Source organism: Sphaeramia orbicularis, chromosome 14 (genome assembly GCF_902148855.1).
Source record: "Sphaeramia orbicularis chromosome 14, fSphaOr1.1, whole genome shotgun sequence".
Classification (NCBI taxonomy): Eukaryota; Metazoa; Chordata; class Actinopteri; order Kurtiformes; family Apogonidae; genus Sphaeramia; species Sphaeramia orbicularis.
In genome coordinates this window covers 3,510,494-3,527,701 of record NC_043970.1, presented here as the reverse complement: position 1 = coordinate 3,527,701, position 17,208 = coordinate 3,510,494, and the positions used below count along the sequence as shown (strand labels likewise).

General features: G+C 37.6%; 1 protein-coding gene across 5 annotated transcripts in view; it reads right to left on the bottom strand.

Annotated features, from left to right (window-relative positions):
- myo7ab (myosin VIIAb) overlaps nucleotides 1-17,208 on the bottom strand; it is a 105,122-nt gene that overhangs the window by 2,079 nt on the left and 85,835 nt on the right. For all 5 annotated transcript variants that reach the window (XM_030153370.1, XM_030153369.1, XM_030153372.1 and 2 more), the window contains 11 exons: nucleotides 16,792-16,949; nucleotides 15,211-15,364; nucleotides 13,326-13,481; nucleotides 13,126-13,231; nucleotides 11,929-12,042; nucleotides 10,392-10,479; nucleotides 10,179-10,285; nucleotides 7,785-7,970; nucleotides 5,249-5,365; nucleotides 4,189-4,272; nucleotides 2,781-2,900 (listed from right to left, as the gene is read on the bottom strand). In XM_030153370.1, coding sequence (XP_030009230.1) covers nucleotides 2,781-2,900; nucleotides 4,189-4,272; nucleotides 5,249-5,365; nucleotides 7,785-7,970; nucleotides 10,179-10,285; nucleotides 10,392-10,479; nucleotides 11,929-12,042; nucleotides 13,126-13,231; nucleotides 13,326-13,481; nucleotides 15,211-15,364; nucleotides 16,792-16,949 — 1,390 coding nt within the window. The remainder of the gene's footprint in view (nucleotides 1-2,780; nucleotides 2,901-4,188; nucleotides 4,273-5,248; nucleotides 5,366-7,784; nucleotides 7,971-10,178; nucleotides 10,286-10,391; nucleotides 10,480-11,928; nucleotides 12,043-13,125; nucleotides 13,232-13,325; nucleotides 13,482-15,210; nucleotides 15,365-16,791; nucleotides 16,950-17,208) is intronic.

Genomic DNA, 17,208 nt, shown 5'->3' with positions numbered 1-17,208 from the left:
TCAGTTACTTTTAATTCATTTTAGAGCAGGTTTGCTACTTTTTATTAGTTTTAATTTTTTTGCAAATGCTTAGTTACCTCCGTCAAGGAGGTTATGTTTTTGCCAGGGTTTGTTTGTTTGTTTGTTTGTTTGTCTGTCCGTTAGTGTGCAACATAACTCAAAAAGTTATGGACAAATTTGGATGAAATTTTCAGGGTTTGTTGGAAATGGGATAAGGAAGAAATGATTAAATTTTGGTGGTGATCGGGGGGGGGCACGGGGGGGGGGGGGGGGGGGCACTGATCGTTAGTGTGCAACATAACTCAAAAAGTTATGGACAGATTTGGATGAAATTTTCAGGGTTTGTTGGAAATGGGATAAGGAAGAAATGACCAAATTTTGGTGGCGATCGGGGGTGGGGGGGCCCACAGGGGGGGCCACTGGCCACTGATCAGCCTTGGTGGAGGTCTGTGCTCTCCGAGTGCTTCTAGTTTTAGTATTAATTTTAGTTTTTTTATATCTTTTCTCTTCTTCTCCGTTGTATTCAAATAAATCCCAGACAGGACTCTGCTGCTTTCTCCCAACTTTAGTCTCCGTGTTTCCAGGTAGAGTGGGGACCAGAAGACGACTGGAAACAAGTGATGGACTGTGAAGTGTTGTATGATGCCGCTAGCTAAAATTGCTCGAGCGAAATAAATCGATTTCGTATCAATCTGACATCGACAAAGATGAAAACGAAGGGAAGTTTATCCATAATTTTTATACGTTTTAGTTTTGTAAGCACACAATACAGTTTCAGTTAGTTATCATTTTTTTCTTTTAATTATAGATTTTATTTATTTCAGTTAACGAAAATGTTCTTTCAATTCTAGTTTTCGTCATTTCGTTAGTTTTTGTTAACGATAATAAGCTTGCCTCCAACAGGTGGAGCCTCCACAACCAGGACAGTGGAGTGGAGGAGGAGATCTGTATGGTGGCCGACAAGGGCCAAACACATTCCAATGGCCTAATGCGTCTCAGTTAGAGAAAACAGCTGTGAGTACAGAAACAATGCAAATTCACAAACTCTAACACAGTCTGAACCAGGTACAAAAAGCGGACCGTGGTGCAAATGAAAAAAATGCACAAAAAGACACAGAAACACATGCATAATCATCAAATGTTCTGCAAATAAAGAAACGATTCAAACCAAGAAAACATGTTCAGATGAAAACCGCTGCAGAACCAGTCAGTCCAACAGAAGAGCTCCAAACCTGTAGGGGGCGCTGTCAGCAGAACAGACACAGGATGGACAGACAGACGGAGACCAGCTGACTGACAGGGTTTCAAACTACAGCAGGAACAAACGGGAGTTACAGCGTAGCGTGGTCATGTGACTTCTATTAGATTCTATTGTACACTAGTCTGTTGTCTGTAAATGCTGCCCCCTACAGGTTTGGAGCCCTTCCATTGGACTGACTGGTTCTGCAGCGGTTTTCCTTTGCAGATGTTTTCTTGGTTTGAATCGTTTCTTTATTTGCAGAACATTTGATTATTATGCCTCTGTTTTTGTTTCTTGCGGTGCATTTGTTCATTTGCACCATGTTCCTGTTTTTGTACCCGGTTCAGACTGTGTTTGAGTTTGTGAATTTGCATCGTTTCTGTACTTACAGCTGCTTTCTCTAACTCAGATGCATTGGGCCGTTGGAATGTGTTTGGCCCTCATCAGCCACCGTAGATCTGTACCAGGAAATGAACACAAGTGTTTCTGATTTGGTTGAAAAAACCATCCAGGCAAATTCAGTTGAAGTGGTGCAGCTGCTTTATTTAATGACAACGGTCTGGAGCATTTTCACAACATTTTAAATAACATAAGCTGCTGCACACTTTTAATCCTCCTCAGACAAATATAGTGAAAGATTCTGTTAAAGTTCCTGCCCTAAAATTTTGATTAAAGTGTCTTTGTGTAAAACTGATACAAACATATTTACATTTGAAAGTACTCAGATATTATAACTGCACAAGGACAGTGGACCTGGAAAAAGTAGGTCAAAGGTCACTTGTTTTCAAGTATTCTTTTGCTCCATGACAGGATGCATCCACAGTATAAAAGTGGTGCGGATATCTGAATGCATTCTTCAGATAATGTGATTATGGCGTTGAATGGACAGACAGACAGACAGATGGATAAGAAAATGATTATAATACCCCTTTGGCCAGAAGTTGGCCGAAGGGTAAAAACAGAACAAAGTAGGTTTGTCTGGATAAGTTTATAAAGAAACCACCTGTGATGAAAGTGAGGACAGAAAGAACAAGTGAAGAGAAGAACGGAAACGCCAGGAATTCTTCTGACAATTTACTGGAAGAAGATTCTCCTTCCAAATAACCCTCCTCCTCTTGTTTCTTTTCGTACCCCTCCTGTTCCTCTTCCTCCTCCTCCATCTCCTCCCCCTCTTCTTCCTCCAATTTTTCCTCCTCCTCCAACATCTCTTCCTCCTCCCTCTCCTGTTCCTTGTCCTCCTCCAACATCTCCTCCCCCTCCTCCTCCTCCTCCCCTCACAGATCCTTTCATCTTTACAGTACATAATTTAATAAAACCAGTTTATTTGTTTTTATAATTGTTTCTTTCTTTCTAATTGCACTTTCTTTGTTTTAAAACCCTTAAAAGTTTATTTTTGGGTGTTTTTTGAGGCTGGAAGGGAATAATTTGGGGAAAACTGATTTGTAAAACTAGTAAATCCCCAAATGAGCTCAGTGATAGAACGACTTAAACTCGTTCTGTGAGGTTCTACTACTACTACTGTATTGTGAATGGGACTCACCAGTGAGGTCTCACAGAGCAGTTTGCTGCCTCGGACCAGGTTCCCGATGGTGATGTGGAAGTAGGTGTTACCGCTGCTCCAGTTGGAGATCTTAGTGAAGGGGTGAGTGGTCAGGATGTCCTACACACCAACACACACACACACAAAGCACACAGTCCAACAATGACACACAACTGACATGTTTTACAGGTCACTCTATGGACTTAACCCTTTATCGGGCAAGTGACTATTTCTGGTCATTTCCACATACATTACAAGACAGTGACAGGACCAGTTCCAGTGAGTCACCATTCTGAGGTCCAATGTGGTCTACGAGGTCTGTAAGGTCCAATGTGGTCTACAGGGTCTGTAAGGTCCAATGTGGTCTACAAGGTCTGTAAGGTCCAATGTGGTCTACAGGGTCTGTAAGGTCCAATGTGGTCTATAAGGTCTGTAAGGTCCAATGTGGTCTACAGGGTCTGTAAGGTCCACCTCTGCATGAACAGTGAGTGGACCTACTTTGTAGTACTAATGTAAGGAATGATGTTCAAAAGGATAACACTGGTCTACAAGTCAAATGCATCCAAATAAAATTAGTGAAATTTGACCACGTGTGAGTCACTGATACAGACAAATCCAGTCCTAAATACTGGTTGGCTGAAATTTACTGGATACAGTCTGGGGTCAAAATGTGAAATTCAAGAATTAATAAGGGAATGGGTTTAACTCCAAAGGAATATTAGTGTCAGAGCTACCAGATCTGCTTCAAAACACTGTCTGCACATGACAATACATGGACTGTACAGGTTCTATCAGTGGAACATTTATAAATCTATTGGATAAATGGACATAAACAAATACATGTGTAATAACACTTTATCATATACCTGGAAAACAGCAGCAAACCACCACTTTGGTCATTTATTTAACAAGTAATCTGATTAAAATACGAAATGTTATCACATTTAATCTCTAAGGCATACAATTTAAAAAAAGAAGAAGAAGAATTGTATGCCGGTGTAATGTGTATGTTGACAGATATCTGGATCAGTACTTATGTTGGTCCATGTGTTCTAAAAGTGATGTTCTAATGTTCTACAACACATGTTCCTTTCACCTTACATGTGTTTTTCTTGTATTTTTTTACATATACTTCTTGGATTTTTTTTTTTTTTTTTGCCACTTATGGGTAAGGAACCAAATATGGCAACTTCATTGACCTTGATTTTCTATATAATAAAAAAATTAGAAAAATTTCACAAAAGTAATAAAGTCTAGTTATGTCCTCCAAGGTTGAAATTTTGACTTTCAGAGTATTTCAGAGTCTGTATGGGTGTCCTATAAAGGCTGAACATCATCCACCACCACCACACATGTACGTTCCAGTAACATCCTCATATTTGTGCAGAGGCGTTGACCAGTCACAAACCTTTGTCTTAGGATCAATCAGACTGACTCCATGTTTGTTGATGGCTATCAACAGGGTTTCTGGGTAGTTTGGATCAGTTGTTTGCTGCAGAATGAATAGAAGTGAAACTTTTGTCAGTGTGGTACATTAAAGTATATGTAGAAAACAAAACATATATATCAAACTCATGCAAATATAATGCATATAATTAAATTTTCATGTATTAAAAATATGTACAAATACATTGTGAAGTAAAAACATACATCTACATTGACTACTATGTAACTTATAAATTAGAACACTTTTTAGCTTAAATACAAAATGTATAAATTTATAAACATGTCTCTATATACATATCATTAGCCTCATATCATAACTGTAACTCATACACAAGTGGACAAAAGTATGTGGACATGTTGAATTCAGGTGTTGGTCTGGGATACAAAACAATACTGACTAATGTCAGAATAGTTTTATATTATGGGATAAATATCATTGCATTGGTTAGTTTGGTTTAAATTATCTTTGTTTCCAAAATGACTCAGAGATGGTTTTGACTTAATTTCTCTCAACATTGTTTTTTTTCTTCTTTTTCTTTTAATCCATGACTATGATTTTGAATGTTCTTCCTCTAAATTTCTAAAATATTTTTCTTGCTCTGACTGTAAATAATAATTTTCTAACACAACTAACCATCTACTTTCATCACATCTCATTGAGGAAGAAAAGTCTCCCATTAAACTTTAAGAAAATATTAATGTTTATAAACTATATGGACATAAATATTGGGACACATCATGTCTACAGCTGTCAGATGTCCTGTTCATGGGGATCTGACATAGAATCATCAATATTAATAATCAATATGATATTTATCCCAATATAAAACTATATTCTGACATTAGTCATGATTGTTTTGTATCCCAGACCCCTGTTAGAAAAGAAACACCTGAATTTAACATGTCCACAGACTTTTGTCCATGTGTGTATGAGTTAAATAGTTACGATATGAGGATAATGATATGTTATAATTATGTGTCTTTTCCATGTGTGAAGACTGATCCTCGAACACATTAAGTACCTTGACTTCAAAGAAAGCTGAACCGAACGTGGGCCATTTGTAGATGATTTTGAGGAAGGACAGCTTGGCTTCTTCTGCGGTCTTTCCCGAGTGTTTGTTGAACACCGACATGATGGACTGAGGGAGACACACGACACTTAGACTTATGCTTCCTTCACGTTCTATGGGAATTATGGTAAATACTAGTTAAGAACTCAAAAACTGCACATGAACCCCCCCCACCCCCCCCAATGTCGTATTTTCCACTGGACAACTGGGAGAAAAATTTAGATCATGAAACATTTAGAACATGACGGAGAGCAACGAGGGATTCATGACCAATGATAAACAATGCTTTTATTAACCCTTTAACCTCTAACGTATCCATCCAACGTATTCATCAATAAGAGATTTTGGATGTTGAACATGAACTGTGAACTGGAACACACTGAACAACAACAAGGATTTGAATTTGGTCCCAGTAGTTTATGTTTTGGGCTCTAAATCAGTCCAGCTGCTTTTCGACATCTGTTGAACTCCATAAAACAGTTTCACGGACAAAACTCAGTAAAAACACAATAAAAAAATACAACAAAATCACCACAACACTAGAAACAACAGGAAAAACAAAAAAACACAAGGAAAATGATGTAAAAAAAAAAAAAAGCCCAAACCATCTATTTTTATAGTGAGTCGGTCTCACTCACTGCTCTGTGTTTCACCCCCCCATTCCACAGGCAGCGGGGGGTGCACTGAGCATGCTCAGATATCTATGGAAAAAACACGGTCTATTCTATCAGCACGATTTGAAAATTTTCCTGTTGAGCGAATGGTTGAATTTTTATGAATATTTAAAATAAATCATAGATCGAGAACGAGCACTACTGACAGGTCAGGGGTTAAAGGGTTAATGTTCTGCTACTGTTAGCTGGTGATTTTACACATTTATAGTATACACAATTTACACAAAAATTCAATAAAAATTACAAAAAATTGCTGTATCAGATGAATGAACACATCCAAAACGGTTTTACCCAAGTAGCAGGTCACCATGAAGTGTGTGTCAGACATTTTTCATTTCACTATGACAACAAAAGCACTTGAACACAACACATTGGTAATGTCAAATTCACCAGTGGAAAGGATCATCGATGGCACCTGAAGGCAGCGTTAGTTTAATGAAACACCAGCTTGTTCTCCACATCCATAGAGTATGTGCATAAACATGAACCAAAACAAAACTACTCAAATGTGCATTAGTTCTGCTGGTCAGGGTTCCTACATATTTGAAATTTCTAAATTCCATACTTTTGTCAGACCCTAATTTCCAGATGTCTTGGTAAAAAAAATTCCAGACAGTCTTTATATTTGGGATTTATGAGCCAGTCATCAGAGAATTTCCATTTACCCATTATGAGTTCTGCCAACGATCATACAAGGCATGCTGAATAGCTCGAACAGTGTGTGGACATCACCTGTCCGTCTAAGCTGCAGTGAAACTTGATGATACCTGGGCAGGACTTAAAATGGGTCGGAAGATGATAAGAGCAGAAGGCGGGGCATTCAACTTGTCAATCTGCCCAAAAGTTTTCTGGGACGCGTAGCTGACTGTGCGCTCTCACACAAACATTTTAGCTGCACTAGGAAGCACCTTAAAAAAACAGATCGATCCATTTTTTTTTTTTTTTTTTTTAGATATTTGTGATTGTATGTTTTAGAGAATAGAACAGCGCTAACAGTCTGGAAATATGAATATTTTTTCATACATTTGTTTCCATTTTCCAGACTTTTCCAGACCTGGAAATTTATCAAATCAAATTCCATACTTTCCATGCTTGTGTAGGAACCCTGGCTGGTGGTCCGACATGAAAGACATATTTCCACAGTGAACCTTTAAAGCAGGGGTGTCTAACTCATTTTCTTGTAGGGGCCACATTCAGCCCAATTTAATCTGAATTGGGCTGGAACAGTAAAATAATAGCATGAGAGCTAAGAAACAATGACAACTCCAAATTGTTTCAGTGCAAAAAATAACATTCAATTATGCCAATATTTACATTTACAAATTATCCAAACAAAAAGGATGTGAAAAACCTGAAAAAAATGCAATTTATTAAGAAATATAAGTACAATTTTATCAATATTATGCCTCAACTTATCATTTATACTTATGCATTACAGAGAAGATCTACAAAAGCACTAAACATGTAGTAACAGCAGAATATTGTTAAAATTGCACTGAATTCTCTTTAGACATTTCAGGTTGTTCATATTTATTCAGGTTATTCACATTTTATTGTTAAAGTACAGTTTGTTAATGTACACATTTTCATAATTTAATGTTTTTTGCACTAAATCAAAGGGAAAAAAAATGGCATTGTCATTATTTATAGGTTATTATGATATTATTTTTGAGTTTGATGCCCTAACTTGCAGTTTGCAAATTCATCTTGCAGGCCTGATTGGAACCTTTGGCGGGCTGGTTTTGGCCCCCAGGCTGCATGTTTGACACCTGTGCTTTAAAGTCTCCTTATGAAATACTAGGACGTGTCCTCACCCTCTTCCAGTCGTCAGGGGACAGGTGTCTCATCTGGTCCTGAGGGACGAGGTCCTTCAGAATCTTGGGCATGTTTTGGAAGTGGGACTTGTCCTCCTCATACTTGACTCGGTAGATGAGCGCTGCCAGCTGGTACACCTCCTCCCTGGAACATTTGTGGTACCCACGAAGGTACTTTGGCAGCTCCTGGAGACACAGTGACCAGTATGTGTTACAGATACTGAAACTACAAGTACAGTTACTCACAAAAAAACACAGAGGGTAAAGAAGAAGAGAAACATGGACTGGAGTAAAACTGTACCCACAGTGGAATTAGACACAACACAGGCAGAAAAATGAGGTGAATGGGAAAAATTTAACCCATGAAGACCCAAACATCCACCAAAACCAACTACTGATGTAACTGTTTAATACCTGTTGATCCACTAATCCTATCAATAAATGTAAATAATTGGTTTAAATTACAATTATTCATCTTCTCCAACATTGATTCACCAGTAAAACCCACAGAGTTGGATCAATGACAATGGATAAAATGAACGATAAAAAAAAAACCCTACAAATAATACATAATGTGGGAAAAATAAGCCAAAAAATTTACAAAAATAAATTTAAAAAATAATGAATTAAGCAACAAAAAGAATAAAAGCTAAAGTAATGAACAAAATGAACAAAAATTAATAGTAAATCAACAAATAATAAGCAAACTGCATGTTTGATCAATGACAGTGCAGGGAGATTCTTGTTTTTATCTTCAGTTAATGACAGGTCTTGCTTTAAAAGTCAATTTTTCCTCAGTTTTCTGTTTTGATATAATTGAATTTACACAGAGCTTTATTGAACATGTGTTCATTAATCAGTGAATTAAATACAGGAAAATATCTGATTTACACTGAAAAATGCAAAATGCAGAGGATTATATTATAATAAATAGTGATAAATCACTTAAAGATTACATTTAGAGAAAAAAAATATTTGGAGGTCAACACAAAAGGAGTTCTGGGTCTTCAAGGGTTAAAGTTTTTTCAATCAATCTCATATCTTTACATCTTTAATCTCAGATAATATTAATGTGTCTTAGTTTTTAGTAGTTTTAACCTATAAAGACCCAAACATCCACCCACAAACTAAACCATCTACTGTTTAATACCTGTTGATCCACTTATCCTGCTAATCCATGTCAATAATTGGTGTAAAATCCAGTTTGTCATCTTTTCATGGTAATCAGATATAACCCATTTGGACGTTCAGAGGCTTCGTAGTTATCATGGAAACACCGTCATCTTCTACAACATTGATTCACCAATAAAACCCATGAAATTGGATCACTCAACATTAGAGACTCACAATCATATGCCTCCTTCAAATCACAACTTAAACACTGGATGAAGGAAAACCGAGCCTGTGACCATCAGTAGATTGCCCTTACAGTGTTGTTTTGTGTGTTTTTCTGATGTTTGGTCTTTTGTCAGTTGTCTTTCTTGTCACCTACCGAGGGACTACAGATGGAAATTAGCACTGTTGCTACAATCTGGCATATTTACAGCTGCAATTGCTGTAGATGTTCATTAATATGAACTGTCCCTAATAAATAAATGAATAAAAAAACTAGAAAAGTATTGGAGAGCACAGACCTCCGCCAAGGCAGATTACCCCCCCGATCACCACCAAAATTTAATCATTTGTTCCTTGTGCCAGTATCAACATTTCCTGAAAATTTCATCAAAATCCATCCATAACTTGTTGAGTTATCTTGCTAACTAACCAACCACCAAACAAACAAACCCCGATGAAAACATAACCTCCTTCATTCCTTGGTGGAGGTAATAAACAAGTAACAATGACAGTGGATGGACACACTGGGTTTATGTTCAGTTAATGAGAAAAAGTAATTTTTTTTCTTCAATTTTCTTTGTTTCTGATATAATAACCTTTGAATTTACTCTGAGCTTTAATGAACATCTACATGATCAGTGAATTAAATACAGGAAAACACAAGATTTACACTGAAAAGTGCAAAATACAGAGGATAATATTATTGTATATGCTGATAAATCAGTGAGGAAAGGTTAAATGTAGAGGAAAAATTCATTTAGAAGTCATTGCAAAAATACAGAGGAATATATTATAATAAATGGTGATAAATCACTTTAAAAAAAAAAGTAACTATATAGAAAAATGTTTTCGTGAACTGATATAAAAGTAGCACTGGGTCTTTATGGGTTAATATTTTTTCTTGGCAAATACATTGTTTTTTTTTTTTTCTTATTCTGAACCTCATTTTGTAAATTTTCCTCCACTGCGGCTACCACACATGCTTCTCTCCTGTGATACTACTTCCTCATTACCCACAATGCTTCTGTGTGCTGGTGGTGGTGAAAGTCATGGACTCACCTGGTAGTAGTGGAAGATGGAGTCGGCCATGTTGTCTTTTCCAGGCACCGTGTTGGTCCACAGCTTCTTCATGAAGAACACCTGGTATGTGAGTGAAGGCAGAACACCTTCACCGACACACAAACAGAGCACACACACAAACGTCAACACACAACATATAACACACACAACATATGTTCAGCTGGTGTCATAGTCAGAGCCCAGTGGTTTTACCGTCTTTCACATGCCGGGCTTTTTTGATCCAGTCTGTCAGGTGTCTGACGAAGTCGAAGAAGAAGTCACCATCAGGAACACTGATCACCTGGAAAATAGAATAGAATAGAATAAAAATAGAATAGAATAGAATAGAATAAAAAATAGAACAGAATAGAACAGAATAGAATAGAATAGAATAGAATAGAATAGAAAAGAACAGACTTTATTGTGTGTACAATGAAATTAGGAGTCCTACTCCAGTCAGTGCAACAAAACAAAACTCCAGTTTTACAGAAACAGGAATAGAGCAAATATAAAATTACAAAAACTAAAAGTAAGGTAAGAAAATAAAATAGAAATTTTACAGTTTTACAAAGTAACATAATACAATACAGCTAAGTAGAATAAAAAATAAAAATGGACAAAACATGAATATTAACAGTATTAACAGTATGTATATCTATGAATGTATGTTTTGATGAACCAACATTAACAGTATGTATGTATGTATGTATAACAGACTCTGACACAGGTGGAATATAACCGTAGGCCCTGTGGTGGATGAATTCACCCACTGCTGTAAAGTGTCCTTTTCTGGACATAAATGTAACCAAAACTAAGGAGATGACGGTGGATTCTAGGAAGACTCCCACTGTCACCTGTCCTGTTCTGACAGAGTTCTGTACAGACAGTTGAAATGGTTGAACAGCATAAATATCACAGTCATTGATGACAAACTGTCCTTGGAGGCCAACGTAGATGCTGTTTTTAAAAAAACACTTCAGCAAATGTATTTAATCTGAAGCTCCGGAGTTTTAATGTTGACAGGACTTTTATTTTTTATTCTTGTTTGATTGAATCAGTTCTTACTTTTTTGTATCTGTTGGTATTTCCTACTTAACATCAAAAAGAAAAACAGACTCCCGGCTATTGTGAAGCTGTGCAGTGACCTTGAATGACCTTGCACACCTGCATAAGATCAGAACTCTGAATGATTTTATATGCATATGCGTTGGTGTCTGTGAACTGGCTTTAGACCAGCTCTACATGTAAAGTGTCATTAGAGATAATTTTTGTTATGATGTGATGCTATATAAAGAAAATTAGACAGACAGACAGACAGACAGATAGCTTAGAAGGCCTTCATCTGTGTAGCCAGTAAATGAAATGAGAATTAGGGACTAAACACATCCATGTTCAAACACCAAATGAATAAAGGTCCACAATAGTCCAGCAAACACACACAAAAAAAGGGATTCTACATAGAGTTCACAGCGTTTGCACACTACGGCCCTACCCACCCAGAGAACAGCTTTGCATCTAAAAACCAGTTTAATTCAGAAACGTTGACATTCCCACGACTGAGGAACACACTGTATTTAAACTGATGGCTCAGATACCAGCAGTGATACAAACACCCAACAGTTCAATGTGAAGCCAAAAGAAACAAGACTAAAATATAAACACAAATAAATAACTGATCTGAGGTGTGTTTTGCTCATTCTGGACATGATTCACTGAGATAAAGTGATGAGGCAGTGGAGTGGAGGCTCACCTTGTCTGTGATCTTCACAAACAGACTGAAGCCCTCAGAGGATTTAAACATCAGTCGTCCAGAGATGTTGTGGCAGAAGTCTTTGGCTTTGGTGCTCGACTCCACTTCAAAAACCTGAGAGAAAACACACAAAAGTTACCAAATCACACATTAGTGTTTTACTTTGCATCAGCATGTCTGTCGATGCACAAGGAAAGAGTCCTGTTTTCATGATGGTTTCTATGTTTACACCCATTAAGACCCAAACATCCACTATCAATTAATACTATCGACTGATCTAAACTGTTTAATACCTGTTGATCCACTAATCCTATCAATACACGGAAATAATTGGTGTAAAATACAGTTATTCATCTTTTCATGGTCATCAGATATGACCCATTTAGATGTTTAGAGGCTCCGTAGTTACCATGGAAACAGTCATCTTCTACAACATTGATTGACCAGTAAAACCCATGGAGTTGGATCAATGACAGTGGATGGACACACTGGGTTTATGTTCAATTAATGACAGATTTGACTGAAAAAGACACTTTTTCCTCATTTTTTCAGTTCTGATATAATAAACTTTGACTTTACTTTGAGCTTTCATGACCATTTACATGATCAGTAGATTAAACATAGGAAAATAAATGATTTTCACTGGAAAAAATGCAAAACTCAGAGGATAAAATTATAGTAAATGGTGATAAATCACTTAGGAAAGGTTAAATATAGAGAAAAACTCATTTGGAAATTGCCACAAAAGTCACACTGGGTCCTCATGGACTCATAAGCTCAGAGTAAATTCAAAGGTTATTATGTAAGAAATAGAGAAAACTGAAGAAAAAAAAAAGTGACTTTTTCAGTCCAATCTGTCATTAACTGAACATTAACCCAGTGTGTCCATCTACTGTCATTGTCACTTTTTCTTCAGTTTCCCCTGTTTTTGATATAATAACCTTCAACTTTAATCTGAGCTTTAATGAACATCTACATGATCAGTGAACTAAATATAGGAAAATATTAGATTTTTATTGACAAAATGCAAAATACAGAGGATAACATTATAATAAATGGTGAAAAATCACTTAAAGAGAAAAATTCATTTGGGAACTGCCATAAAAGTAGCACTGGGTCTGTATGGGTTAAAGGCCCATTATACATGTCCAAACATTGTTATCACTGTGATGGAGTACATGAATGCTGATAACTGACCTCATCCGTGTCATCAGGGAAGTAAACTTTGTGGAAGATCTGTGTGGTCTTATGTTGGATGGCCTCCACCTCCACCAGATGAGGAGGATACTTCCTGGATCCATTACTGCAACGATGAGGAGACACAGTGTAGTGAACAGACAGGACACATTACCATCAGGAGGAGTGTACTTTAAAATGTGTGTGTGTGTGTGTTTTACCGTAAGGCTTTCTGTAATCTCTGCATACAGTCTGGGGCCAGAGGATAGTGTTTCTTGGCCTGGAGGAACTTCTGGACATGAGGCAGGAGGATGTTACTGGGAGGAAACAGACCAGTACAGAGCCACAGAAGCTCCCAGCCTTTCTCCTCACTGTACCTACACAAAAACACACAGGAAACTCAAACTTTCCGCATGATCGTTTCCAAATATCGTTATCCTTATATCATAACTGTCTAACTCATACACAAATGGACGAAAGTATTGGGACACGTTGAATCCAGGTGTTTCTTTTCTAACAGGGGTCTGGGATACAAAACAATAATGACTAATGTCAGAATATAGTTTTATATGTAGTAGTCTGTTGTAAAAACATATTATGGATTTTTACTGGATTAAACCATGTAAATAGAGGGTATGCACATACGTCACTTCCCCTCTGGGCCACACCCCTCTAAGTCAGACTGAGTGGCAAAAACCAACCTGCTCAACATGACAGAGTATAGCAGTAAACACAGCCAGACCAGGAAAATGTGAAATATGAAATTAAATGAAGGACAACTGGACTGGACATGGATCTGTACGAGCTACCAAAGAACAAGTGGTCCATGAACACTGACATGTGGACACAAATGAAGGATCCTGACATCCAGGGTGGAGGGGATCAGCGCTATTTGGACCTGAAACAAATATACACGGTCTCATCATCACTGACAACCAGGGTCCAAAACTAGGGCCCAGAACCAGCTGATCCAAAGGTCATTTCCAGTAGACCGTGGACTGACCCCAGTGAATATATGCATGATCTACTGGGACTGAGCAGATTTACTGAGTCTAGTTCAGATCAAGTACTTTATCCAACACAGATACTACTGCTGTGGACCAGCAGGGCACCACTTTGTTCTTGTAAATTGTGATATTTTTCCACCTGTTTTTAAATTACGACATTATTCTTGTAATATTATGGCTTTATTGTCGGAAAATGACAATTTTAATCTCATAAACAAATGACATTTGTATGAGGTTTTTTTTTTTTTATAACTACGACTTTATTCTCATAACATTGTGATTCTTTTTGTATTTGACTTTATTATCATAAAATTATGGGTTTTATATTGATATTTTATGACGTTATACTTGTAGTGACAAGTGTTTTTATTTTCTTATGTGGTTCTAATACTCCGTCGTAGCTTTATTCTCCAGTTCCCCTGTATTTGAAAAACTAGGTTAGCCTCAGTTTCAGTTAGTTTACTAATCATGTAGGAGCACAAGGTTCAGAATCACAAAATGAAGACAAAAACCATGAAAGATCTGATCATGAAACCAACGGCTTTACTAAGAAGTAACATCAGCCAAAACAATACGTAATTTAAGGTCTGATATGACCCAAAAATACAGCATAAATTAATGTTACCTGACACGAAACGGGATCCACAGATCCAGGTTTGGTTTCCTGGATTTGTGGATCCATCTACTTCTCTGTTCTTTGTCTTTCGGTGCCTGTAAAACGATAGCTCCAACTGCTTTTCAAACCTGTTCATACAATCAATTGCACAACAGCTCTTCCCCATTTATTTTTTTATTAAATATTGTTCTTAAGTTTAGACAGTATTGAAGCCAATGCTGCTACTCTACTCCCTCTTTCTGCCACTCAGTGGGCGGAACCGCGGTGACTTCCACTAGCGGTGATGTCACGTGCATACCCTCTATATGGTGAAGTTCACAATAAAATCATTTCCATCTCATTCGTTCTTATTATTGTTTCAACATATGAAATAAATGTGACCTAAATAAAACCTAAATACCTGAACATATGTTTTTCCTTCTCAGATGTTCTGATTTTGTTCATTTGGATTTGGGCCCCAGCTGACGATGACTGCAGACTTACTTGATGTGATTGTCGGTGAGCTGTTTGAGAATCTGACAGAAGATTTCATCTTTCAGCGGCTCTGCCTTCAGCGCTCCTTCAAAGATCTGATCGGTGAGTTCATTCACAGACCGCACCCGTTTGGACGGGTAGTCACCCATATACTTCATCACATGTACACAGAGGGTTAAGGACTGCACCACATAAGGCAGGGGGGTCAAACATGTGGCCTGCGGGCCAAAACCAGGCCATCAAAGGGCCCAATCTGGACTGCTAAATGAATGCACAGTGCAATGCGATCTCAAGTGGGTTAGACAAGTACAATAATAACACAAGTGGAAAAAGTAGGCGGAGCTTACTAATACCCACACGCGGTCGCATTACGCTTTGCCTCTCTTCCTCACTGACACCCCACCTACCCAGGGATTCATATTTGGAGGCTTAACTTTCAATCCTTTCAAAAACTTTTCAAATATTTGTTAAAAAATCCAGAAATTTTAATTCCTGCATCAAACTATGCACTGCACCTCTCCTAAAGGGAAAGAACTTGTGTGTCAAATTGGAAAAACATCAGGTGAACAGGAAAGAGAAATGGGATGGGCAAAAATCTTGGATGGATGGAAGGACATAATTCCCGGTATGTCTACGTATATACAACCGCCCTCTGGGGGGGTGGCATAGTAACATAAATAATAATGACAATTCAAACTCCAAAATTTGAACAATATTATGTCTGTTCTTACATGTTTTGTGCCTTTGTAGATCCACTGTGTTTGTAATGCACATGTATAAATGATAAGTTGAGACATAGTATTGTTAACTCATAAAGACCCAGTGCTACTTTTGTGGCAGTTCCCAAATGATTTTTTCTGTCTATTGAACCATTCTCCAGTGATTTATCACCAATTATCACAATATTATCTTCTGTGGGTTTTTTTCAGTGAATATCAGGTATTTTCCTACATGTTATTCCCTGATCATGTAGATGTTCATAAAAGCTCAGATTAAAGTTGAGCGTTATTCTATCAGAAACAGACAAAACTGAAGAAAAAGTGTCTTTTTCAGTCCAATTTGTCATTAACTGAACATAAACCCAGTGTGTGCATCCACTGTCATTGATCCAACTCCATGGGTTTTACTGGTCAGTCAATGTTGTAGAAGATGACTGTGTTTCCACGGTAACTACGGAGCCTCTGAACGTCCAAATGGGTCATATCTGATGACCACAGAAAGATGAATAACTGTATTTTTCCAGAAATATTTACATGTATTGATAGAATTAGTGAATCAATGGGTATTAAACAGTTTATATCAGTAGATGGTCGGTGGTGGATGTTTGGGTCTTTATGGGTTAAAACTGTGAGTATGAAGAAGTTTTATGTTGTTCAGGTTAGTCACATTTTTTATGAAAGGATAGTTTGTAAACATGAACATTTACTTAACTTCATGTAGAGTTGAGTTATCATTATTTCTGCACACATAGGGCCCCTGAACCCAGGGTTTGAGACCCACAGGGTGTTTTATAAACTACAGTGGAGACAAACACGGACTTTTGGTACAACTCAAACATGGCGGTACGGACAGTACAAGGTAAAAGGATATTGAGGAAGACGAGGCAGGCCTCTTGGGAAAGCTCATCGTGGGCCAGGACCTTCTTGAGCAGAGGCTGTTTGAGAGGCTCCCGGGTGCAGCTCCACAGGCGCTCCTTCCCTCGGGACTTTGTGATCATCACCCTGCTCAGAGTGGACTTAGGAGGAGGTCTGGAACATGGAGAGGACAGGAGAGCAGGTCACAAACACTCACCAACACTCAACCTCATTACAGTTCAGGTTCCACATTCAGCCCAATATGATCTAAACTGAGCATGACTGGTAAAATAATAACAGTGAAAAAGTAAATTACATCATCGAAGTGTTCACATCTACAAAGTATCCTTAAAAATGTGAGTAACATGAACAACCTGAAATTTCTTAAGAAAAATACAATATTCTACCTCTGTTTATCATTTATACATGTACA